Raw genomic sequence first — 27,216 nt, 5'->3', positions numbered from 1 at the left:
AACGTGATTGGCTGCCGGAAATTAGAGCGACGCGACTATAGAATAGCGAACTTTCAACTGGTATTATTTAATATATTGATCAGAATAATAAGTGTGAAATAGTTACAGCAGTATACAATTATTGTAAAGTCTACCAAAGTGAGTAAACTAGAACATAGTTCATGATGGGAAAATTTCCTGGAAAATGTTCATTACTGTTTTGTAGGAAATACAAGTTCTGGCAGCTCAATAAAAGAAGACCTTACATATTGATAGAAAGAGGCTAATAGCATTACAAATGAGAAGAAGACGAGGAAGGAACGAAATTAGTCCTTTACTATATACTGTAGATCAAGTTTCTGATTTCCACAAGGTTATAAAATTGCCGATACACGATTGTGAATTTATTCATTTCAGCTTTATACAGGGACATCATTTTAGTTTTACTAGCATTTTTATTGTATCTGCATTTCTGAATGTACTTCACTCTCACCCCTTCACTAATGTCCTTGCTCCCGTCAGACACACAAACTTACGGCCGCTGTTGCATTCGAAGTCTTCAAGCAGTGAAGTAAACACTGCAGTGTATAGTGTATTTCATAAACATGATTGCGTTTTCTATAGAAGAAAGAACCTATATTAATAATATCGTACTAAAAATTATATTCAAGAAACGATAAATTCAATTTCAGAGAATATGCTTCAAAATGTTTTTAATAATATGCGTACTGAATTGAAGCCTGCATGTAATGAACGGCAACCATTTTCAGCAACTTGTTTAAAAATTCAGATTAGCTTTTTTTGAATTGAGGTGGCTAGAAGCAAAGGAATGCTAGTGACATTTGTAATAACATGAGTTAAGTGCATCTAGTGTAAGCAAAAGTATCTAAAATTTTAGTAGCAAAGGGATATTTTAATCGCATCACACATTAAAATTTAAATAAAAAGTTTCACCGATTTTACGAAAGCTTAAATATTTAAACCCCATTTTCTCAAAAGTAACTTAAGTGTACTTACAGCCCTTTACTTATGACCCCCTCGATTTAAATGCACTCTCTATATTGTATGATAACATCAATAATTAATATGCTAAATAAAGTAGACATTACATGACGAACATAGCCGCCTGAAAAGTTGAGTTTTTGAAAAAAATGTTACTACTCTACTGTATTTTGATAAATTCCGTAAAAGTGATGATCAAACTAAAATCTTAATATCGTATTTCCCTACAACATAAATGGATACACTACTTTTCTCTCCTCCTATACCTAGTAAAATGATTTGTTTACATATTGCACTAGTAACATCAAACTCCTGTAATGGAAGGGGGAAACAGTGTTTCCGAGTATAGCCAGGTTAATGTTAAAAATGTTGGTAAAAATGAAGTGATGTTCCTGTAGTTCTCTAACAGACAAATAGCCTTAAAAAAGAAGAAGTAAAAAAATAAGTCCTTTATTACATAGATGGAGGTTCGCCAAATCCACATTGCTTTAAATCAGGAATTAGAAAATTCTCTATATACGATAGTAAATTAGTTCATTTTGACCTCTGTGCTCTGAAACCCCAGGTTGCAAGTGCATGCAGTCATTACGTAGATATGCTATTGCTCTTGGTAAACTTATGCTTCATGGAAGGGCTGTTCCTGTATATAACACGAGTCATGCGGTAGCAGCCGCCGCAGATGGTGAACTAGGTGACGCAACACAGTGCCTAGCGTGACACACGACGGACAATGCTCTGCACGGATCGTGACTCCCCGGTTCACTGAACATGTGCCCCTGGCGCTGCGCTGATTGATCTGCCTGCCTGCCTGCGATCTAGGTCGCCAGGTTACCCCGCTAACTCTTTTCAGAGCCAAATATTTCGACACTACGCATCAAGTTCAAGGTCATCATATCAACATCACTTCTTATGGTCGATTAGATTTGAGACGTTTCGCAGAAATGTAAATACGATTCTAACGGCAACAAACAAGGATTGGATTTGGTTGTTTTATACGATGAGAGGCGGCTTTAGGGGTAGTGCCTCGTGCCATGACACTGCCTAAATTAAATATAATTATATCTTATTTTCAACTGTATATTCAGAGCGTTATAAGATAAAGAGAGTCTATCATTTGGCAAAAAATATTAATACGATGAAAGAGTAATGGAACGGAGAAAAATTCTCTCCGGCGCCGGGATTTAAACCCGGGTTTTCAGCTCTACGTGCTGATGCTTTATCCACTAAGCCACACCGGATACCCACCCCGGCTCCGGACAGAATCGTCTCAGATTAAGTTCCAACTCTTGGGTTCCCTCTAGTGGCCGCCCTCTGCAGTACGTCATAGATGTCTATGAATGTAGGACTCAAGTCCACACATGTGCTGAGGTGCACTCGTTATGAGTGACTAGTTGGCCGGGACCCGACGGAATATATATAATATTAAAATTAAGGCTGTACAAGAAGACCGTGTTCGGTGACTTCTGCCATTAGATGTAAGAGCAACATTACATCGTCCACACCTGTGGAGTAACGGTCAGCGCGTCTGGCCGCGAAACCAGGTGGCCCGGGTTCGAATCCCGGTCGGGACAAGTTACCTGGTTGAGGTTTTTTCCGAGGGTTTTCCCTCAACCCAAAACGAGCAAATGCTGGGTAACTTTCGGTGTTGGACCCCGGACTCATTTCACCGGCATTATCATCTTCATATCATTCAGACGCTAAATAACCTGAGATATTGATACAGCGTCGTAAAATAACCCAATAAAAAAAATAAAAAAAGCATTACATCGTTTCACATGGCTCGAAATATTAGTTGATCCAGAACTGGTGTTATACAGTGACGAAGTCTGATTTCGTCTTAGCGGTTATGTTAGTAACCAAACAATAGATATTTTGAGTTCGGTAAATCGGTATACGTCCCGCGCCGTGGCGTCGTGATCTAAGGCATCTGCCTAGGACTCGCGTTACGGAATGCGCGCTGGTTCGAGTCCTCATGGGGGAAGAAATGTTCTCATGAAATTTCGGCCAGTGCATGAGACCGGTGCCCACCAAGCATCGTGATGCACTTGGGGAGCTACGATAGGTAGCGAAATCCGGTTGCGAATGCCAGCTATAACGGCTGGGGGAATCATCGTGCTAACCACACGATATCTCCAGTCTGGTTGGATGATCGTCCACCTCTGCTTCGGCATGTGGGCGTGAAGCCAGCAGCCGACGCCAGTCTAGGACCTTCACGGGTTGAAGCGCCACGGATTATTATAAATCGGTATACCCTGCATCAGATTCCCTTAGATGACGTGAAAATAAGGATATGGTGTACTTTATTATTAGTCCAGAATTGTAGCCGGTTCGTTCACCCGATTTAAGTCCTTACTTTTTCTATTTATGGGGGACACTGAAAGAAAGTGCCAAAAATCTACGTAATCTAACTGAATGGAAGAAAAACATTCGTACCGTACAGAAATTGCCAGCATCACAGAACAGAACTTCGCCGTATTGTTACCAACATTTTTAAACGATGTGGGACATGTGTATTAGTAGGACAGTATGTTGAGACTACTTTAAATTAAAGTGAGTGGAGATTTTTGTGTTCGCAAAAACAGCAATTTTATTGCTCAATGGCGCAACACTTTCCGCCACCACGGCGGTGACGAAGGCAACAAAAAATCTACTCCTAACTCAGACCCGTTATAATAGAGTCTGAACAAGTCCCACAAACAGTGAAGCACAGAAAACATTGGGACGCTCCGATAGCAAATGATTAAGAAATGCCAGCAAATACGAGGTGACCATTTTGTATGTGGAACGTAAATAACGGCGCTGCGATCTTATGTTGTTACTCTGTGCGAGACATTGTCTATGTCTAGAATAAGAGAGCGATCGTACTGCATTGGTGACGTAACAGCGGCGCGCTCTGTATTAATACAAGCAACTGTCATTCCACAAAAGAATGGTCGGGTAATAATTCTTTATATTGAACAATAAAACTAAATCTACAATGTACATCTCAGCCAGGTACCTATCCAGCTTCTCAAATATTTAATCATTTTTAAATACTAGGGAAGATCGGAAAGTAATGCACAACAATTTCTTTACAGTATACTATCTTGGTTAGGACGTTCAAAGTTGGCAGACAGTTTGAATCTTGTGCTACAGACAGCAATGGCTCGATTAGGTGTCATCCTGGCGGAACGAGCGGTAACTACTTAGTAAAGATGGAACGTATGCTATAATCTTTTCGCTGTAAGAAAAATCCTAATGTAAACAATAGCACGTGACTGAAGTGAGGCTTCATTGGCCGCTGTTTGGCGCCATAGATTCTCAGTACGTGTTCCCGCCTACTGTTGTACATTCTGTTTCATGTTAAACATTTCCCGTTACTCGTCAAGTAGGCCTAACCTCACTACTATGCATTCGTTTGCTTAGGAAACATTTACTTTATAATTACTGTAATTAAAACTCATTTAAGTTATTATATACATTTAAGACTATTTGTTTTTCTCCGCTTTTGAGAGAGTTTCCACTCTTATCTTTAATAACCACACACACCGAGGATGCAGAAGCCATACTTCAGTACCACGTGCTTACGTGAACAACTACGAGCTCAAGTGACGCCAGCTTGTTACAAGAACAGACTACACCGGTATTGCTGTTGGTATTCATCCGCGTTCATAGTACATAACAAAATATAAAAGTAGCTTTCCTTTTACATAGCGTTTTACATATGAGTGAAGTTACATGTTTCATCGTATTTAACAACTAGAATTCAATTTTTATTTTCAAATAATACAAGATTACGGTTTCCAAATACGAACTATATTCTCCTGCGTCATGTGAGTGTTTCGTCTGGGAGCCAATCACGGGTATGACAGCAACGTGCTTGTGTTTACATTAGGATTTTTCTTACAGCGAAAACAGTATAGCATCGTCTACTTGTGAAGAGCAGCGAGGTTTTTTCTGAGCAAATAAAAAAAGTCCGAATGAAATCCACAAGGAAATCTTGGAGGTGTATGGTGCTGATTGCCTGGTCCGTAGCACATCTCCAAGTGGTGCAGGTTCTTCGAAGAGGGCCGAGTAAATCTTACCTACGAAGCATGTTCCGACCGACCAGTGACCGCTGCAACACCGCCTTATTTCAGAGGTACTGTGGCGGCAGTAACCCACCCTACAGCCCAGACCTCGCACCGTCTGAGTTTCATCTTTTCGGACCAATGAAAAAATTCCTAGGAGGCCAACGCTTTGGTTCAGCTGAAATAAAATTAGTCGTGCGCAAGTGGTTATACGCCCAGAAAACGGAGTTTTATAAACGACGTGTACTGAATCTGATGTCACGATGGAGGAAATGTGTCGAGAGACTTAGTTTCTGTGTTGCAAAATAGGTAAAACCTGTACCTTTTTCCTGCATTATTTGGTTTTGCTTGCCCATTAAATACAGTACGTTGCCACAAAAAATTGTTGTGCATTACTTTTCGATCCTCCCTCGTACCAAAGTATACTTCACCGCTAACGAACATGAAATGAATTCGAAAACAGCAACCAAGTACAATATTCCAAATATACATTCAGTTACATAATTTACGCCAAAGACTTTCAACAAGAGAGTATAGCATCTAGATCTCATGAATACTCATAGATGTCATTATTATTAAACTCGCCAAGAGAAAGTAACCAGCAACAGAAAGAGGTACACTAACCATTCTGCATGGAAAAGTGAGCGAGTGCTAATAAATATTAGTGATAATGGTGCACGACAAAATGAGTGCAGACGAAGCACTTTCATGCGTCCCCTCATAGCAAACAATACAGATGACGGCAAAGCGAGTAAAAGTGTAAATAACTGTAGGCTAAGTACGGAATTTGTGTTTACTCAATGACCCACTCCCAGACTTTCTTTTTTATGAGTGGATTAGCGAAAACGAGAGTACAGAGCACGGTTTCTGGGATTATTTATGATTTCTGATTTTGTTGCATCACACTGCATCTAACTTTCGCAACAGACCTGATTAATCGAGTGTTTAAATCGCTACACTTAAAGTTGTAACTTTTACAGATATTAAATCAAGATGACCCAGTGTTTGATCTCAGAAATAAGCAGTGCACTTCAGCATAACAGCCCTTCACCTCTACGCGTACTGAATTCCTAAACAATGTTGTGAAATTACATCCTTAAGAGTGTTAATGTGGTAATGCTTAGATTACGAGTAAATATAATTATTAAAGTCATGACTAGATCTTCCATGGTAATACAAATTATTTCTGTTGCGAACTTCTAATAGTAATAATTTATACCACAACAATATTCATCATCAGAGACCGGAACTTTGGCAGAATGCCTTTTTAAATGTGTTAATCTATCTTCATTTGAAAGTAAATCTGTACGAATTATACCTTTTTGATTGAAACGTCACAGTTTTATGTTGCTCTTTTCTGCCTTTTTAAATGAAGAGTCTACTGCAAGAATGATGGATGTCACTTTCTTGTCGAAAATGAACCAAGACTGTCAATGCATAGCTTAAGACATACAGAATGTACATAGAGAGTTGTTATTGTTGTTATCTAATGCCGGGCTTTGGCAACGAAGCAATTAGCGTTCTTGTTCTCCAATATTTCTCTGTGGTGGATCCATCAGGTAGAACTTCACAGGTTTGTAGATGATCTTCAGTCATTTCCTCTTCTTTGTTTTTTAAGGATGTTCTGTAAATGACGTCCTGCAGCTGTCCCCACCCGGAGATCCGAAAGGGGGACTATTATGTACATAGAGAGTTATATGGCATTAACACTGATAGCCATTGTCCAGTAATGATCGGAAAATCTCAGTTAAGCTTTGAGCGCTAAGCATTTCAAACTTTCAATTGCTTCTCCTGCAAAATGAATTCCAAATGACATCCATTATTTTTGCAGTGGACTCTTCAAATATAAATGTCTAATTTACAAAATATTTTTTTTGCCTTTATTTGATTATTTATCTATTATTTATTAATTTATTATTAAAAATTGTCTACAGGTATATTTTAATTTATTTCTATAACCGCTACAATGAAAGTGATTTCACCGAATGTATATTATTGTCTTTCAATCAGTTCATATTCTCTTTGCAACAATGAGTGCTGCCGTGCAAAAATGTATAACAGTAAGCGTTTTAATTATCGCTTGTGTTTATTTGACAAGACAACAATGAGTCCGGGTCTAACGTTATTTTTCTTTCAGTTTTCATTGCGACGTTGTTGTAGCTAGCTAAATATTTCATATCACAGCATGTCAGTACAACCAAACACAAAAATGCACTTTTCAAGGCTACTGGGAGGAAGATTTCTTTGCTTCCAACAGTAATTGCAACACCGAGTCGAAAATCTCAATTTGCATTCGACTTATGTAAAGCTTTTCTTGCTGCCGAAATCCCTTTGTTGAAAGTGCAAGGTTGTGGGTCTAGTGCAAGGTTTTTGTAATTGCCTTTTATTGCGTATTTTAGCTATCTATAATGCCTTTTACCTGCCTATTTTAGCTATTTATGATGCCTTTTTGGCTGCCTATTTTAATGATTCATAATGTCTAAACTTCCGGTCTCTGTTCATCATAATAATCCTCCATTTGAAATAAATGCAGTTATTACAGGTAGCCTATGTAAAGACATCCAGGAAAAAATTTTCCTTGGAAGTACAGAAGATTATACATGCACATTATCTTCTTCTTTCTTTAAAATCTAGGATAATATCCTGTTCAACCTACTATTACACTGTCTTTCCATCTTTTCCTTTGGCGACCAACACCTCTCTCCTCTTGGAGATCTATCTCCAGCTATACGAGCCAGGATCCATTCTGTTTATATAGGCATTCCATTCATTCCTTCTTGTGAGAACCCATTGTCTATTGGTTGCATATTACAGATTTGTCGTATTGTTTCACTTCTTATTCCATCCTGTCTGGTTTTGCCAAGAATGCATCTTAAATCTTTCATTTCTACTGTTTCTGTTATTTGTGTGGTTTTAGTTGTGTCTGGCCTTGTTTCTGCAGCATATGTCAATATAGGATTATGACAGTCTTATAAATTCTTGATTTAGCTTCAGTTCATAGAAATTTATGTTACTGTCCAATGTCCCTGATATTCGTAAAGACCTATTTGCTTGACAGTCACTTCTGCTTTCAGATCTCTATAGAAAGTAACAGTGCAGTAAGTTATTTAAAAGAGCTCACCTGTTACATGGTCTTTCAAGTTAATTCAAATTTACAGCGTGTTGGTATTTTACTGTAATTGTAATGCTTTTTTGTTTTGTAGATGGATATTTTCATCTTGAAATCATTTGCTTTTGTGGAGAAAGCGTGGAGCAGTCTTTGCATGCCATCTTATATTTCTGCAATTAATACATCAGACACCTGTTATACAGGATGATTCGAAAGGTTGCGCATAAACTTAAGGAGCTTATAGAGGGATCGAAATACAACAACTTTAGAATACAAACTTATGATCTAGAAAGTAATCCTGGGTCACTGCAAGCCTGGGAATGTCAGAAACTACATAATGGATACTCACATTTAAGTTAAGCGAAGATAATGTTTACTCTACATTTTTTTTACCAAGTTATTCAAATTGGCGACCACCACATTCAATACAGGCTTAACATCGTCGAGGAAATTCTAGCGCACTCTACCAAGTACAACACGCATCTTACGAACCTCATCAGAAACTGCAGGTATCCTGGCGACAAGTATTTTTTGATCGGAAGCTGGTGTCTCGTACACGAGACTTTTGATGTGCCCCCAGAAGAAGAAAGCAAGAGGCGTCAGATCAGGAGAACGGGGTGGCCAATCAATTGGACCTTTCCTTCCGATCCAACGCTCGGAATATGTGTCATTTAGTATGTCACGTACTTGAAGAGAAAAGTTTGTAGGTCTGGTTACATCCACATCTGACGACGCACGATAAGTGGTACATTCTTTAACAGTTCTGGAAGAACGTCTCGTATGAAGACCCCATTCAAACGTGGTGGCAGATGAACGTCTTCATCGTTTAAAGTGTATCGAACCCAGTGCCTCATTGCAAAGTAAGCTTACATCTGCAATGTAGTTCCCTGACATTCCCAATGTAGTTCCTGACTGACTCAGGATTACTTCCTAGACCATAAGGGTGCTATTAATAGACATTTCGCAGCACGCGCTATGAGCGTACTAAGCTAGCCCCGGCTATCCACTGGTTACTAGTACAGAATTCAAATCATATCCTATCGCTAACACTGGTTTATGAATACGAAAAACGCTGATCATCCACCGGAAGTCCGCGCTAAAAATGTCTATGAATACGGCCCAAAGTCCCTATTCGAAAGTTTTATTTCGAATCCTCTATAAGCTCCTTAAGTTTGTACGCAACCTTTTGAATCACCCTGTATTTTTCATCACTCTTTTATAATCATTTTTATTGCTCACTTCCATTATTATTTCGTCCATGATTACATTAAATAGCACAGGGCTCAAGGAATCAATTTGTCTAACATCGTTATTAGCTGTCATTTTGCCTATTCTGTTTTTGTTAGTCTTGATTACATGTATCAATTAAGTAACTACCAATCAAGTAAAATCCAATATTCATACTATTAATTCAATAATATGTTTATTTGAAGAAAATTAGTTTCTTCGCAGTAGACAGTACAATAGCATTAATTCTTGTATTTTCTTTTTACAGGAGACAGCGCTGCTGGAGGTGGAAGTGGCGACTCTACAGTCAGTGCCATGGTTAAAATGTTAACTGAGAGTGGAGAGGTTAGTCTGTGATTATTAACTCTAAATAAAATTGTCAGTGGAACAGTAAACCCCAAGATGAGACAAGTGACCAACAGGCTTCGAGCTCACATTAATCCCGAAACTCCTTCTAAAGAGGCGAGATCGCGAGTTTACTTTCCTCCAAATTTCCTTTCTTGTCAATAAAATTGTAGCAAGCAGTCGAGATATTTACAGACTGAAGATTAATACTATCAAACTTTCTAAATATATTACAACATTATATTTACAAATTTAAAACATATATCGATTTACTTTCATAGCAATATTTCTGATACACACACAAAGATCTCCTTAACCAAAACATAGTCTTCTTTTTTCAAAATGTAACAATTCAATCTTCATCTTACATGATTCTTTCCATACGCTGCACGCAATAGATTGTGCTCTTCCACGCTTCCTTCTTCAAGATGGTATCCATTGTAAGATTTCTCTACTTTATGTGTCATCTTCTCTTCGCATTACATGCCCATTTCTTCCTACCTCAAGTTCTTATATTTCTTTAACAATTTTTTTGTAACTTCCAATTTTCCTCTTTATAATACAGTAGTCCACACCTGTGGAGTAACGGTTAGCGCGTCTGGCCGCGAAACCAGGTGGCCCGGGTTCGATTCCCGGTCGGGGCAAATTACGTGGTTGAGGTTTTTATCGGGGTTTTCCCTCAACCCAATATGAGCAAATGCTCGGTAACTTTCGCTGTTGAACCCCGGACTTATTTCACCGGCATTATCATTTATCTCATTCAGACGCTAAATAACCTAGATGTTGATAAAGCGTCGTAAAACAACCTACTAAAATAAAAAATAATATAGTACGCCATGGAAATATAAAAATTCGAAATTTATCTTTTGAAAAGGTGGAAAAGTTCAAATATCTTGGAGGAATAGTAACAAATATAAATAATATTCGTGGAGGAAATTAAACGCAGAATAATTATGGGAAATGCGTGTTATTATTCGGTTGAGAAGCTTTTGTCATCCAGTCTGCTGTCAAAAAAACTGAAAGTTAGAATTTATAAAACAGTTATATTACCGGTTGTTCTGTATGGTTGTGAAACTTGGACTCTCACTTTGAGAGAGGAACAGAAGTTAAGGGTGTTCCAGAATAAGACACTTAAGAAAATATTTGGAGCTAAGAGGGATGAAGTTACAGGAGAATGGGGAAAGCTACACAACACAGAACTGCACGCATTGTATTCTTCACCTAACATAATTAGGAATATTAAATCCAGACGTTTGAGATGGGCAAGGCATGTAACACGTATGGGAGAATTCACAAATGCTTAGTTGGGAGGCTGGAGGGAAAAATACCTTTGAGGAGGCCGAAATGTAGGTGGGAGGATAATATAAAAAGGATTTGAGGGAGGTGAGACTGGATTAATCTTGCTCAGGATAGGGACCGATGGTGGGCTTATGTGAGAGCGGCAATGAAGCTCCGGGTTCTTTACAAGCCTGACGGCCTTAACCCCCACCAGAATAAATAAATTTATTATTATTATTATTATTATTATTATTATTATTATTAAATTCTTTCTGAAATTCTTCTCTTATGTTTAAAAGTTCATAGCAATTTTTCGTTCGTGATTTCGATTAAAAACTTGCATATTTTAAATTACGACAGAGTGGATTGGAAGAAACGTACAGAGATTCTGAAGAAAATTTATGTAGATTGGAAAGAGAGGAGGCTGTTCACTGTTCAATAATCTTTATATGACATAGAGAGGATAGGAGAAGAAATGTCAGAGAGAAGTCAAATAGAGGAGAAGTACAAAAAGGATGCCCTTTATACCTATCCTGTTCATCATCTACTTGGAGGATTTAATGAAGAACAGTTTTCAGAACATGGGAGGAGTGATGTAGGAGGTAGAAGAATAAAGTACATACGATTTGCTGATGATATGGCGTTGTTAGCAGAATTTGAGATGATACTAAATCATATACTACTGGAGGTAAATGACAACTGTGAGCAGTATGGGATGAAGATAAATGCAAACAAGACGAGGACCATGGTTATCGGAAGAAAAATAAAGAAGGTAAACGTGCGAATTCTAAATGAGGCAGTAGAACAAGTAGACGACTTCAAATACTTGGGATGTACTATAAGCAGTAACATGAGCTGCTGCCAGACAGTAAAAAATAGTATATCAATGGCAATGGGAACTTTTAATACAAAAAGGAGCATCTTCTGCTGACCTCTGGAAAAAGAACTGAGGAAGAGACTAATAAAGTGCCTTGTGTGGAGTGTGGCATTGTATGTGTAGAAACATGGACATTACGATAAAGTGAAGAGAAACGACAAGAAGCATTTTAAATCTGGATATGGGGAAAAAAGAAGCGTGTGGCTGAGAAGAAACTGTCTACTGGAAGGAATGGTGAACGGAAGAAGAGTTCGGGGCAGAATAAGATATCAGATGATAGACAACATTAAGATATATGGATCGTATGCGCAGACTAAAAGGAAGGCAGAAAATAGAGACGATTGGAGAATGCTGTGTTTGCAGTGAAAAACCTGCCCTTGGACAGAAAACTGTGAATGAAATGAATAAAAGTAAATCCATGGCACTACAGCCCGACCGACCAGCCGGTTGCTGGCCTCACGTCCACATACCGAAGCAGAGGTGGACGATCATCGAACCAAATGAAATGAATAATCCGAGTAAAAAAGAAATGAATGTGCCATATTCATTACTTTGGCATAACTGAACAGGTAAAGCGATCGCACTGATGAAACAAAGCCTTGCGATATTACTCTTCCTTGTGAAAATAGACATTTCTTGGTTTGGCATAATATACAAGTTCTTCTAAAATTACGTCCTAAAATTCAATTATCTGAACATCTTATATTCCCACATTCATTGGTTTGGCATGCATATATTTAATGTGTGAAAAATTGACATGAAAAACGTTACTAATTGCCGTTAATATCTTCCATGTTCTCCACATGAGGTTGCCAACGTGACAACTTCTTGTCTTTCAGTTCCTGTAAAATTATATAAATTCTCTTTGAAGCTCATGACAGGAAAACTGTGCACAACTCTGTAAAACGTAAACACTTCCTGACTTGAACAGAAGCACGTTCGAATTTAACATCGGCAGCTTTGTAGCGGAACATGACGGCAATGACAAGCACAACACGTAACTGAGTGGAGTGCACAACTAGATGACCCATTTACACAGGCAGCTTTGTTTACCGGAGCTGAGCAAGTTGGCGGAAGATAAAAGTACAAGACAGAGCACAAGAGGAAGGCTAAGAATCATGCCAATGACACAAACTCAGAGTATGTTCCTTATAATTAAAGAAATAGATGTCAACGCGTTAGAAATTAAGGCATTACAACTAGAAGTAATGATGAACGGGAGGAGAGTTCTAGGCAGAATAAAATATCAGACGATAGACGACATTAAGATGAGTGGATCACATGCAGAGACAAAGAGGAAGGCACAAAATAGGGAAGATTGGAGAATGGCGGCCCTTGGGCAGAATACTAGAGTTATAAGACACAAGAAACAGTCGTGGATGGTTTAAGGAGAAGTCACTCAAATGATTTAAAACGTTGTATGGAATTCAGGTCAACAGATTAGCAAAGTAGACATAGGCCTATATGTAATGAAGTTTCTACGTAGCGGAAAAGCCAGAGGTAAATGTGCTTAAGTCAATGCAAGAACGAAATCTCCATGTAGAATACAAGTAAGGCCAGAATTTGTGGCAAATGGAAGTAATTTGGGCTATTTCCATTGCTAGTGAAATATAAAAACATTCAAAGACTGAGAGAGTTGGCCCAGACGATAGCGGTTAAGACTCTCATTCGGGAGGTCCCGGGTTCAAACATCGTGGCCGGCCAATCTGATTCGGTTTCTTCATGGTTTTCCTCAAAGATAAATAAGGCAAATGCCGGATTAGAAGTTTACACACCATGATTCATCACAGCCTCAATCACAAATATCATAAACATTAATCAAAATCTAAAATCAGTTTCATGAACACAAACCATCTACAACACTATAAACAGGAACTCATCAATACTAACAACGGCCTACTGGTATATCACGTAGTAAATATATATATATATATATATATATATATATATATATATATATATATAAGTTGAAATGCGCACACACCGTGCATGGTGTACGTAGTAAATATGCATCCATAGATAGTTGCTAAATACTAGGATAACTAATATAGCCTCATTACAGACAATTCGAAATAGTATCGACACAGTCTATTGTTCCTAGCATCCTCACAACTAAAGCTTCGTGACTGTATAGACTAGACCAGGGTTGGGCAGAATTATGCACTCTGTGCTTGCACGGTGTACTACGAGAGAAGTGTGCTTATAGAGTGCACGAAAACCGGTTTATTCAAGTTGCGATACGTACTGTATGTTTCAAAAGAAAATGTTATTCTACCAAACTAAGTAAGAACACAAAGTAATAAAACACTTCCTTAAACACAAAACAAAACATGTCTGTTGCGCGTTAATTCATATTACTCAATTTCTCAGATTTGGAGAAACTGTATTAGCACAAGCTATGCGAAGAACTGCCGTTAAAAGCCCATCATTTCTTGTCTGAGATTTGTTTATTTTCGTAATAGAAAATAACTGTTCACATCTATAAGTGGAACCAAATAAACACAAAACTTTCTCACACAGCTTATGCAGATTGGGAACGCGTCTTCTTGGGAATCCGTCATAAAACTGCATAAGACTCGACCTTGAATCATATTTCGCTCGCATCTCTCGATCACATCGCAGGTCAATCAATTCACATTATAATGAAAGGGGGACGTTATCAATAAATCAGTTGGAATCAGAACATGTAGCAAAAATACGCAAATTCATTTCCAGGCAATCTAAATCGTGGAACCTTGATGTAAATTCCTCTAATAGACCGAATAGAATACATGCGTACATTTCGAAATTTTCATTGTTCAAAATTCTATTCGCTTAGATAAGGATGGGAAATGATAATATATTTCTCCCTTTTGCATTTGACGTATCCATAACAGCAATTTCTCCTTAAAAGCTGCAATTCTATCTGCAAATTGTGTATTAAGAATTTCTTTTCCATGAAGTCCTCAATTTAACTCATTTAAAAGCTGTAAGATCTATTATAGCTGCTGGCGCGCTGCAGCGCTCGCACTTGGAATTCCCCGTGCGCACGGAGGGCAAATGCACTCGAACCCCCATCGCTGTACTAGACTGTGCTATAACTCCTTTCCACAGTCTTGAGCATATAGTCACTGCATACCTAACTTGTGTTTAATGTGACCAAACACTGGGCTTCAATTGTAAGGAGTAGTTGGATCAGTTTCAAACTTCTAAAGAGGAGCGTAAAAATGATGATAAATTCAATTTTCGAAACCTCTTATCTCTACATTTCATCTGCAATGGATCAAGTCTAACCAAATTATTGAGTTATTCTTCACAATTTGCAGCTTTCTAAGAGGAAATTCACATGTAATAGAACACAAAGTTATGCAATTCGTGCAACTTCCTTCGGCAAATATACTTAGAAAATACACATACAATCCGATATCCACACGTTTTCGTGCTGAACTTTCTCCCATTGTCGTCACTGAATATCATTTATCGTCTTTGAACAACAATTAAGGCAATTAGATATTGTATGAATATTTCTCTCCATTTTAAAACAACTGAATTATTAGTTGATAGCAATTACTGAATACGTACATCCGGTGTTTGATGGAATTCTTAAATTAGTCAAGTGTTGCGATTAGAATGTTATTCTTTGCGTGTTGCTTCGGAGTCTAGAATACAATAGGATACTTCATTTACATTTGAATGCGAAGAGAAATAGTACGCTAGTTTCGAAAAGATCATTTCATAGGGTTCAGCCATTAGCATAAATGAGAAAGTCTGTACATAAAACCCATTTTTTTGCTCGCCTCGGTATTTACATAAACTAATAAGTAGAGGATTTTTTTTCAGATGACAGTAGACAAAGATGCTCTAAAACGAAATTGGTACTATATTCAGCCTCCATCTAAGACAACACCAAACGACCCATTGAAAACGGACAAACATTCGTACTTTGAGGAGGATTCGAAGAAACAACAGTGGTCCGCGAGACTAATAAATTGTCATCAATACTGAGAAAAATAATTCAGAAATAAAGACACAGCTTATACTGTTATCCCCACCTCAACCATCAATATCACCAAACCTACAATCAAGAATTAAGCAAATACATAATATAAAAAGAGATAAACTCTGGGAAATTATGGAATTAAGAGATATTCCTAAAAATTTAATAGACATAGTAAAAAGTATATATGAAAACTCTATCATATGCTATAAATCCAAAGAAGGAAAACTGTATTATGAGACAGTAAATTTAGGAGTAAGACAGGGCTGCAGTTTGTCGCCAACACTTTTTAATCTTTACCTTGACGAAGCGATGAGAAAATTTAAGTTGCAAATGCAGAAGTTTAGCATACCAGAAAACGTTAAAAATAAAAAATTCTTAACAAAACTCCTCTTTGCTGATGATCAAGTCATATTAGCTAGTGACGAGGATACGTCACAAAGGGGACTATTTGGACTATAAAAAATTACGAAAGATATGAATCTAACTATTTCGAAAGAAAAATAAAAGTAATGGCATTTATGGGCAAAAGGGTGGTGAGATCAAAGGTAGTAGTGGAAGACTATATCATAGAACAAGTTAATACTTTTAACTTCCTTGGCTGCCATCTATCATATACTCATGAAAAAGATAGTAATTATAAAACTTCCAAATTTAATAATATATGTGGGACCATTAGACGAACACTTCGAAATAAAACAGGAAAGATACACAGATTAAACTATATAAAGTTATGGCAATACCAACGGGCTTATATGCGAGTGAAACTTGGACCTTAAAAGAGAAAGATAGAAGCCGACTACAGGCAGCTGAAATGCGATTTCTTCGAAGTGTAGCAGGAGTAACTCGATTGGATCACATCAGAAATGAGGAAATAAGAAACAATCTAAAAGTTAACAGCCTGTTAGAAACTGTAGATGAGTATAAACAGAAATAGTGGGAACACGTACAACGCATGAGCCAAGACAGAATTCCGAAAACATTCGCTGACTATGTACCCACTGAAAAAAGAAGTATCGGCCGACCAGCAAAAAGGTGGATACAAGAAATAAAGGAGCCGCAACGGGGTTAAAGCCTACAGCTTGAAGCAGAAGAAGAGGATTTTTGTTCTATCCGTCTTCTTTCAGGGAATCCTACAGAACTTCATCCAATATGATACTTAACAGTGTTAGAGAAGGCTAGCGCTGCGCTCAGCGATTAAGATACTTTCTCGGGAATCGGCAGACGGCCAGGTCATTATTAACTTCTGCCCGAGAAGAAAATAGGAGGCGGGAAGCAAGATCTAATTTAAATCGCCGGAGAGCAAACAATAGATAAGAATGATACAGAAATTTGGGATAAATTTCAAAACACGGATTCCACCCTTCCCCTCAGCCCCCACCACACCTACCTTGCATCCAGCTACTATATTTAAAAAACAAATGGAAAAGTTAAGCCCATTTACAAATGATTAAATTATGAATTCAGGGTAATGGAAGATAATACAGTACCTTAATTCACTGGAATTAATTCGTTCTTTAATTTTTTTCTGGATGTGTAGTCTCGGCATTAAAATTAGAGTTTTGCTTACATATAGAGACAAGTAGACAAAATGAGCTTAAGATCCATAGTAGAATTCATCTTCTGTTTAATTAACAGAGTTAGAGAGGGGTATAGGTGCGTGCAAAGACTAGGGGACTACTTGAGGCAATCAACGTATGTATATATAACATACAATTTATAGCATATTACATCACGTCAAAGTCTAACTCTTAACCAGGGGTTCGTACACCTGCATAATCGGGTAAATTCGTGTTGGGTTCCTTAGCCGATCAGTTTAAGGCGTCCAGCATATCGTGCCTGAGATCGCAGGTCAATTGAGCCTGTAGTAAAGGATGGGGAGGGTCCATGTAAAACAATCGGTGTAATTGTACACATGGAAGCTGACGGGGTTTCAGTTGACTACATTTGGAATGGTTTTGCTCCTTTTTTAAGAAAAAAAAATACAAAAACAAAATGTATTGTTTTAATCGAATCCAATGTCCTTAATGTTATATAAAATTAAAGAATTTATTGATTGATTGATTGATTTATTTATTTATTTATTTATTTATTTATTTATTTATTTATTTATTTATTTATTTATTTATTTATTTATTTATTTATTTCGCATTGTCTGCAATGAGGCGATGTTAGCGATCCTAGTGGTTAGCAACTATCTATGGATGCTTATTTACTACCTAGCTTCGTGACTGTATATACTAAACTGTGCTGTTAACCTATAAAAGAAAGAAGAAAAGAAGTTGCCATAACCTCTAATCGCAAAACCTCTTCCCAATAAATCTGGTATTTGAAAGGAACAATACTAAAATCAAAGCTATTAAATCTGGAATAGAACTAGTGTTGGGTGGAGTCTGAGTCGTTAAAAATGTACCAACTCCACAACACTACTTACAACATACTATCTACCATATGACTTAAGGGGATATAGGTACTGGCTACGCAATACCTCTCACTAGAATGACAGAATTAATCGCCTTTGACTATCGAATAGACTAACCCGTGTCTCAAATAAGTAGGAGAAGTTGCCGCATATGTACGGCGTTAACCCCTGTCAAAGGGCAGATTGTGTTCGTGCCTATCTAATCACGTTTCATTATAGCACTCCAATTCTACGTATGTGCTGTGGTGGCGAAATAAATGCAGAAAGTAACACGAGCACCACCCACAAGGCAGGCTTTGAAATATAGCCGTCTGACCAGCCCGCGTGACTCCGCTGTACCATTGGATTTTATATTGTTCACGACTGCGGGCTAATTAAACGTCCAGTTAGCAGATAGTTCAGACTGCGAGCGAGTCAACATTTCAAATCAGCGTCTCCGGTTTCTACTGAACGTGTACAACCTTTTAGAGGAACAACTAGAGAGTTGACATTACCCAGGTTCACGTCTCAGTAGAAACAAGTGGAATTTTTCGTAGGTAAATACGATCTACGACAGATTTTGGTGGAGTAATTTCGTATTCCCTATCCACTAAATTATGAGCCGAGCAAAGTGACTCATTGAAATAACACTGGACTTGCATTCGAGAGGCTCCTGGTTCAAACCCTGGAATAGGCTAATCTGATCGAGGGTTTGACGTAGAACAGCGTTTCTCAAACTTTTTTGAAGTAAGGACCACTTTTTTTAAGTCAGAATAGTTCTGCGGACCACCTTACTCTTGTTCCCCTCGAAAACAAATTGATCATTTTTGCAGCATATTTTAATGCCAGTATACTTATATTTTAAAATAGAATTAATTAATTATAATACTTTTCTAATTATATGCATTGTTGATTCATCACTTGCCTGTTAGCAGTTAGTTGTTTGAAATCCTTCTTATGTGGTACACCCTAGTAGTTGTCCATGTCTGTGTTAAATAGTGTCAATTATAAATAATGGAAAACTGACTTCGATCCGGATCTTTGAAAAAAAAAGAACATGATGATATGGTTCATTTAGGCAGTGCTAATAGTTCAGAAGTTGTGTGTGAAGAAATATATTAATATCAGTGATTATAGTGCTATTACAGAAATATCTAGTCCTAGTGATAGCTATTCAAAGAAAAAATACTTTCGTAAATATGACAAGAGTTATTTGGAACTTGGATTTACTTGGTGTGGGAATGAGAATGAACCAAAACCTCGGTGCATTGTCTAAAATTTCTTATATCGTCATCTGGAAAAAGAAATAAAAAATAATACAGAAACATCCCCGATTTTCAACAAGTAAAGATGCAATTTGGCACATTCTATTTTATTGGTGTACGACATATTGTACGTGCCCATTTCAATGTGCAGACTGGGTGTCAGCAAAACTATCAAGAAAGTCTTCAATACATGAAAAGGTTTCTCTGTTATGAATTCGAGTGGTCCCTGGCTGTGTTAGAGGCTCGGCACCAGATGTGCAGGGAAAAGATGGCGAGAAATGTCACGTTCATTCAGCTGTAGTGTGATATGCAATTCGTTTGAATTTTATTTCTTTTTCTGTCTTTTTTGAAGGACCACAAGGGCAGAACTCGAGGACGACAGGTGGTCCGCGGACCATAGTTTGAGAAACGCTGACGTAGAATACATCTCTCCCCGCACAAAATATATGCGCAGTGTTGCTAGGCTAAGCAGGCTTCGTTATCCTCCTTAGTACGCAATCCACTCCAACCAACAAATCCGAATACCGAAATAACATTCCTCTAGTAATGGTCTGCATACCTCATAGATTCACCTGAGTCCGTCAATCTTCCGTTAGGGGTGAGATCTTGTTGGGGAGCTTCGGTTCATATTTGTAGATCTATGAGTCGCATAGAATCCACCACCACTGCCATCTTTCAATCTTTTTTAAAGTACGAGGAACACCTATCATGGTAGACGGCCAATTCGACGCTGCACAATCGTTTGGGGTAGCCTGTTTTTCGAAACTGAGGTAATAATAAAAGATGAATTGTGGAGAATGTTCGTGGAATGAAGAGGAAAAAGGGGAGAACCCCGAGAAATATCCTCACAACTTTGGATTTGTCCACATATAATAATAATAATAATAATAATAATAATAATAATAATAATAATAATAATAATAATAATAATGATAATAATAATAATAATAATAATAATAATAATAATAATAATAATAATAATAATAATGATTTATTTTAGCTGGCAGAGTTAAGGCCGTAAGGCCTTCTCTTTCACTCAACCAGCAAAAAGTATACATACATATGTATCAACTTACAAAGAATTCAACAATTTGATTTAGATAAGAGCTACATGTATACAAGAGTTATTTACGAATTAAACAACAATATACTATGAACTATTAATTAAACACTGAAATAGAAACTATGTAGCAGAATTAAGCGAAAATACATAGAATGTTAATATATTTCAAATAATGTTAGATAGTAGAAAGAGATTATTATGAGACAATTTTGAAAATACAGCACTATCAGGATGCATGCCTAAAGGAAGGAGTAACAATATAGACAGTGATAGTTTAAGTCAGTATGATTGGAGTGAAATGCTAAGAAGGTTATCTTTTAAGCTGTTTTTAAAAGTGTTTATTGTCTTGCAGCCCCTACTTTGTGACAAGGAATTCCATTGTCGCGAGGTGGATACTGTAAAAGATGGTGAATAACGAGATGTTCTATGAAGAGGTATACTTAACGCGCCAGAGATAAGTGATCTGGTATTTACGTCGTGGTTAGAGTATAGATAAGAGAAACGAGACGAAAGGTAATTTGGTGTTGAAGTGTGCAGAATTCGAAAGAGCAATGACAAGGAGTGTAAAGTTCTACGTTCTTTAAGTCGGAGCCACGAAAGACTTGCGAAGGAGGGTGATATGTGATCGTATCGTCGGATGTTGCATACGTATCTGACGCACATATTCTGAACTCGCTGTAACTTTACTGACAGTTCAGAACTTAGGTCACTTAACAATACGTCACAATAATCGAAATGCGGCATTACTAGGGTTTGTACTAGGGTAAGTTATTATACAACTCCGCCATCGCCGGAATTTGAACTCAGATCCTCAAATGAGTTGCCAAGGCGACTAATCTCATTTGATACGTTGACCTGCAATAAGGCAAGGGGATCTGGTGGTGCGGGGAACAACTGTCAGTAATTTTGCCTGGGCCACCCAGAGCAATCTTACATCCCGTTAATCTAGGACACAATGCCGCTAATTCCCCATATTTTTGAAGAGCTTCGTATTAAAACACACGACAGCAACACCTCACTGAACACTCATCCTGTCCTAATAGTAAACCGCAGGAAACTTTAACACTTAGCAACTGATGATATCTATAATTTTCCGGTTTAAAAATATCTTCAGAGAGGATGTGTATGAAAATAGCTTCAAGCTAACAGAGGATATTAAACTCTAGTCTTATCATTTACTCTATCTTTCGCACTCACTAATTACCTCCAAGCGGGTCGGTGAGTCATGCTGGCTCGATACCGTAACATGATTCGCTAGACCCACATACAATAACCAAGTTCAGGGTTATATGCTGTACAGTAGAGACCGACAATATGCAAGGAGCAATTTATGCAGCCTGCATGACAACAAAATGACAAGGTGGGGAGAACAAGAAATACAGCGCTGACATCTACGGTTGGTTTTATATTCCGCTTGGGAGATCCTGACTTCACTGCTATCACAGAGTTTTTGTGTTGCAACACACATTTTGCCCCCCTGTGCTGTACAGTGTCAAAATGGAATGAACGATACAATCTCAAGTCCCCAATATCAGTTACTGCGAAGAGAAATTGTATCTTAATTATTACTAAACAATTATTTTAAAGTAATGACCAAAAGTAAACGTCTTTACTCTATAAATATAGGTCACGTAGGTAGCTCAGTTGGTAGAGCAGCTGGCTACGAACTGGAAGGTCCGGGGTTCGATCCCAGGTGGTGACAGGATTTTTTCTCGTTGCCAAACTTTCAGAACGGCCCCGAGGTTCACTCAGCCTCCTATCAAATTGAGTACCGGGTCTTTCCCGGGGGTAAAAGGCGGTCAGAGCGTGGTGCCGACCACACCACCTCATTCTAGTGCCGAGGTCATGGAAAGCATGGGGCTCTACCTCCATGCCCCCCAAGTGCCTTCATGGCATGTTACGGGGATACCTTTACCTTTTTTATTCTAAAGAAATAAAAATAAAAATAATATGCAATGTACTTAGGTTGTATGTATGTATGTATGTATGTATGTATGTATGTATGTATGTATGTATGTATGTATGCATGCATGTATGCATGTATGTATGTACAGTTCTCGCCATGTTTAGACGACCTCACTCACACCACTCTGCTGACTCGTGCCTTACCCAAAAACAAAATAAATCATACGGAGCATGCCTGTTAGTTATGCAGCGTTGTCACATTAACTTATGACTCCGAATTAGCTCAGCTGCTGGGCTGAGACAAGTACGATGTTTTTTAAAAGAGAAGTTAGTAGTTATCTCTTTCGGCAAGATAAGCTGACCTCTCTACTCTGGCTGAGGCCATCTATATTTGGCAACGCTGTTATAAAGCAATTCTGCTATCGGACGCGGCCAACTGCATAACATAAACATCGAGAACATGTTGATGTGACTTCTTTGACTTCTTTCCTCTGGGCTGGGATCGTCTAAGTTTTGCGATACAGTATGTATCAGCATGTATTACTCGACCAAGGCCAGTGGAGTCCTGCAGCCCGGAGCCGTGGCGCTACTGCTCCTGCGTTCGTAATACCGCATCGCGATAGTTCACACTACGCCCGCGGCTCCACTCGCCTTGGTCGAGTAATACTAACCATTCCTAGTGAATTATTGTGATTCATGTCCCGCACCGTAGCGTCGTGGTCTAAGGCGTCATGGATTAAATGCTGGTTCGAGTCCTCATGAGGAAGGAATATTCTCATGGATCCATTTTGAATCTTGCGCACACCACAGACAGACAGGCAGATCATTCCAAACACGCTACAAAGAACACATTAAAGCTATAACCAGAGGACACAATACATCTACATAAACCGATCACATAACCAATACTAACCATACATACAATAACATAAATACGGACATGGAAATCCTACACACACAACCCAAGAACCAAAAACTCAACACACTAGAACAATAGAAATATACAAACACACTAAAACACACCCCGATCAAATCCTCAACACACAGATCAATTTCAGTACACACACACTATTCGACTCCACACTTCAACACCTTCCAACAATAAAACACACCCTCCTAACAGGCAGAGAAGTTCGAGATGACGCGGCGATCTAGTAGGCTCTGATGATGGTGCGCTAAGCACTGAAACAGCTGTTAGCCGGACAAATATTACATATTTAACACGAGTAAGTCCACTAGTTCATCAATTAATTATTCTCATGGAATTTCGGTCAGTGTATGGGACCTATGTCCATCTAGCATCGCGATGAATTTAGGGAGCTACGATAGGTAGTGAAATTTGATTTCGAAAATCAGTTATAATGGATACCCCATCCGAACAGATTGCATGATCGTTCACCTTTGCTGAGGTATGTGGACGTGAGGTCAGCAGTCGGCTGGTAGACTTTGGCCCTTCGTGAGCTGTCTCACCACGAAATAATTGTATTAATTTATGATGTACTGGGTTCGCAATTAATTTTTACTGACTGTTCACATTTTATTATGCTGTTTTCTTTCTTCGTATATGTTAAACAGAGTGATTCACGACTTTAGCAACCAGTTCTACAGGTCATTTTTAGCATAAAATGTCATATGAATATAAGTCGGATTATCATTAGTTTGAAAGTTATCCAAACGTCATACTGTGAATCGGGTTTAGGAGTTGCTGGCAACGTAATACTAAGATTTAAAATCATCCGTCCTCAAGTGAGGTTGAACACTGGGATCCGGAATTAATAAACATAAAATATAATGGGAAATGAAACGGGCAAAATATGGATTAGATTTGTACATTAAAACAAAAAATTACGAGTTAATATATAGATGATAGTGTAAACGTAAACTAAACGGAGGGTTGCGCAGTGACGTGAAGTACGGGGTAAGGGAAGATAGGTCAGATCTGCTGTTGCGCTCATCAAGAACAGCCGTGCCTAGGTACGGAACGCTACGCGCACCATTCACATCCGTGCGGCCAAAGACAATGAAGTAGTAGGAGGGATAATTTAAAATCTGCTTCCAAACTGATGTATGTTTATTTTACGATTAATACAGCATTTTTAATTAACATTTCTGTGTATTCTTAGTTTTTCTCAAAACTACTGCTACTTTCGTAAGATTCAATCAGCTGTCACTCCCTAACGGTTGATGTCCATATGACATTCTATGCTCAAAATGACCTATAGAACTGATTCCTAAAACGCGGAACATTAGTCGTCAGTCACTCTGTATATGTCTCAATTCTACTGGCTTATTGTTCACATTTTATTAATATTATTTCCTTCTTTGAGAAGGGGGACAAGACTAACAGTAGTAACTTTCGAGGAATATCACTTTTGTTGACGTCATACAAAATGTTGTCAAATATTCTTTTGAGAAGATTAACTCCATATGTAGATGAAATTATTGGGGATCATCAGTGTGGTTTTAGGCGTAATAGATCAACTATTGACCAGATATTTTGTATTCGACAGATAATGGAGAAAAAATGGGAGTGTAACGGTACAGTGCATCAGTTATTCATAGATTTCAAAAAGGCATATGGCTCGGTTAAGAGAGAAGTTTTATATGATATTCTTATTGAATTTGGTATCCCCAAGAAATTAGTTCGATTAATTAAAATGTGTCTCAGTGAAACGTACAGCAGAGTTCGTATAGGTCAGTTTCTGTCAGATGCGTTTCCAATTCACTGTGGGCTAAAGCAAGGAGATGCACTATCACCTTTACTTTTTAACTTTGCTCTAGAGTATGCCACTAAGAAAGTCCAGGATAACAGAGAGGGTTTGGAATTGAACGGGTTACATCAGCTGCTTGTCTATGCGGATGACGTGAATATGTTAGGAGAAAATCCACAAACGATTAGGGAAAACACGGTAATTTTACTGGAAGCAAGCAAAGAGATAGGTTTGGAAGTAAATCCCGAAAAGACTAAGTATATGATTATGTCTCGTGACGAGAATATTGTACGAAATGGAAATATAAAAATTGGAAATTTATCTTTTGAAGAGGTGGAGAAGTTCAAATATCTGGGAGCAACAGTAACAAACAAAAATGATACTCGGGAGGAAATTAAACGCAGAATAAATATGGAAATGCCTGTTATTATTCGGTTGAGAAACTTTTATCATACAGTCTGCTGTCGAAAAATCTGAAAGTTAGAATTTATAAAACAGTTATATTACCTGTTGTTCTGTATGGTTGTGAAACTTGGACTCTCACTTTGAGAGAGGAACAGAGATTAAGAGTGTTTGAGAATAAGGTTCTTAGGAAAATATTTGGGGCTAAGAGGGATGAAGTTACAGGAGAATGGAGAAAGTTACACAACACAGTACTGCACGCATTGTATTCTTCACGTGACATAATTAGGAACATTAAATCCAGACGTTTGAGATGAGCAGGGCATGTAGCACGTATGAACGAATCCAGAAATGCATATAGAGTGTTAGTTGGGATGCCGGAGGGAAAAAGACCTTTAGGGAGGCCGAGACGTAGATGGGAAGATGATATTAAAATGGATTTGAGGGAGGTGGGATATGGTGATAGAGAATGGATTAATCTTGTTCAGGATAGTGATCAATGGCGGGCTTATGTGAGGGCGGCAATGAACCTCCGTGTTCCTTAAAAGCCAGTAAGTAAGTAAGTAAGTAAGTAAGTAAGTAAGTAAGTAAGTAAGTAAGTAAGTAAGTAAGTAAGTAAGTAAGTATTATCTCCTTCAATTTTTTGTACTCTATATTTTGTATATTTGTAGAGCTTTTTGTACAAAGTTTTACTCCTGCTTGAGTGTTAGAGAAGGCCGTATGGTCTTAACTCTGACAGATTAAATAAAACCACTATTATTATTATTATTATTATTATTATTATTATTATTATTATTATTATTATAATTATTATTATAGACATTATCTTAACACCTAGAAACGAGATTTGGTAGGTCAGTAGTTAAGTGTTCTTTCTCGATTTGAATCTTATGCAGGTGGTATTTGCTCTCGTTTCTACTAATTTCCTTTAATTAATTCTATTTAAACTCATTCTGCTTGAGCTACCGTATTCAGCATATCCGACTAATTATCGTTCAAGTTGAAATATTAGACACGGCCAAATGCTACACGCGCACGGAAGTGGGATGTTGAAAACAATAAAACTCTGCTCCACTTCTTCAGCCAGCCACTCCCTTTGCTACCAAATGCACATTATACAGGGTGATTCACGAGAATTTACCGTCCTTTACGGAGTTTATTTCCGAAGACATTCTGAGCAAGAAATGTCATATAAACATGGGCCCTATTCTCAATATTTACAGAGTTACGTTTCGTTATTGGAACGCATTGCTGTGAACGCGTGATCTTGGTCAGCGTGCAGTCAGCAGCAGCCAGCGCGAGCCGTATGCACTTACGTAGAGCGACGTGTACCGTTCACAAGCGTGCGGTCAAGTGTACTCAAGCGGACGACGACATTTTTTTAAATGCGTTGTAAATTCTCCAAGAATGTAAATTAGGATGCAAAATTGAACTGCAAATAGGCTAATTAAGTCGGTGGAATTGGTGTGATTTGTAATAATTGTTATGATAAGAGCGTAAGAATAATGTAATTTTCTAGTTAAAAATAGAAAAAGATGTCTGTACGAAGCAACTAAGGAGTTCACAGCCATTTTTAGCTTCATAATACTTATATTACGATGTACCGAAGTACATATGATATTTCAGT

The 27,216-nt window shown here is 38.0% G+C and overlaps 2 protein-coding genes across 3 annotated transcripts in view; one reads left to right on the top strand and one right to left on the bottom strand.

Moving 5' to 3' along the window:
- LOC138713236 (probable tubulin polyglutamylase TTLL9) overlaps positions 1-27,216 on the bottom strand; it is a 616,516-nt gene that overhangs the window by 336,806 nt on the left and 252,494 nt on the right. The gene's annotated exons all lie outside the window — the stretch shown is intronic.
- The window catches only part of pip (heparan sulfate 2-O-sulfotransferase pipe), a 239,157-nt gene that overhangs the window by 172,464 nt on the left and 39,477 nt on the right, over positions 1-27,216 (top strand). The window contains exon 3 of the mRNA XM_069845164.1: positions 9,635-9,711. Coding sequence (XP_069701265.1) covers positions 9,635-9,711 — 77 coding nt within the window. The remainder of the gene's footprint in view (positions 1-9,634; positions 9,712-27,216) is intronic.

This window comes from Periplaneta americana, chromosome 14 (genome assembly GCF_040183065.1).
Source record: "Periplaneta americana isolate PAMFEO1 chromosome 14, P.americana_PAMFEO1_priV1, whole genome shotgun sequence".
In the NCBI taxonomy this organism is placed as follows: Eukaryota; Metazoa; Arthropoda; class Insecta; order Blattodea; family Blattidae; genus Periplaneta; species Periplaneta americana.
The sequence above is the reverse complement of the archived record's forward strand: the minus strand, read 5'-3'. Positions and strand labels throughout refer to the sequence as shown.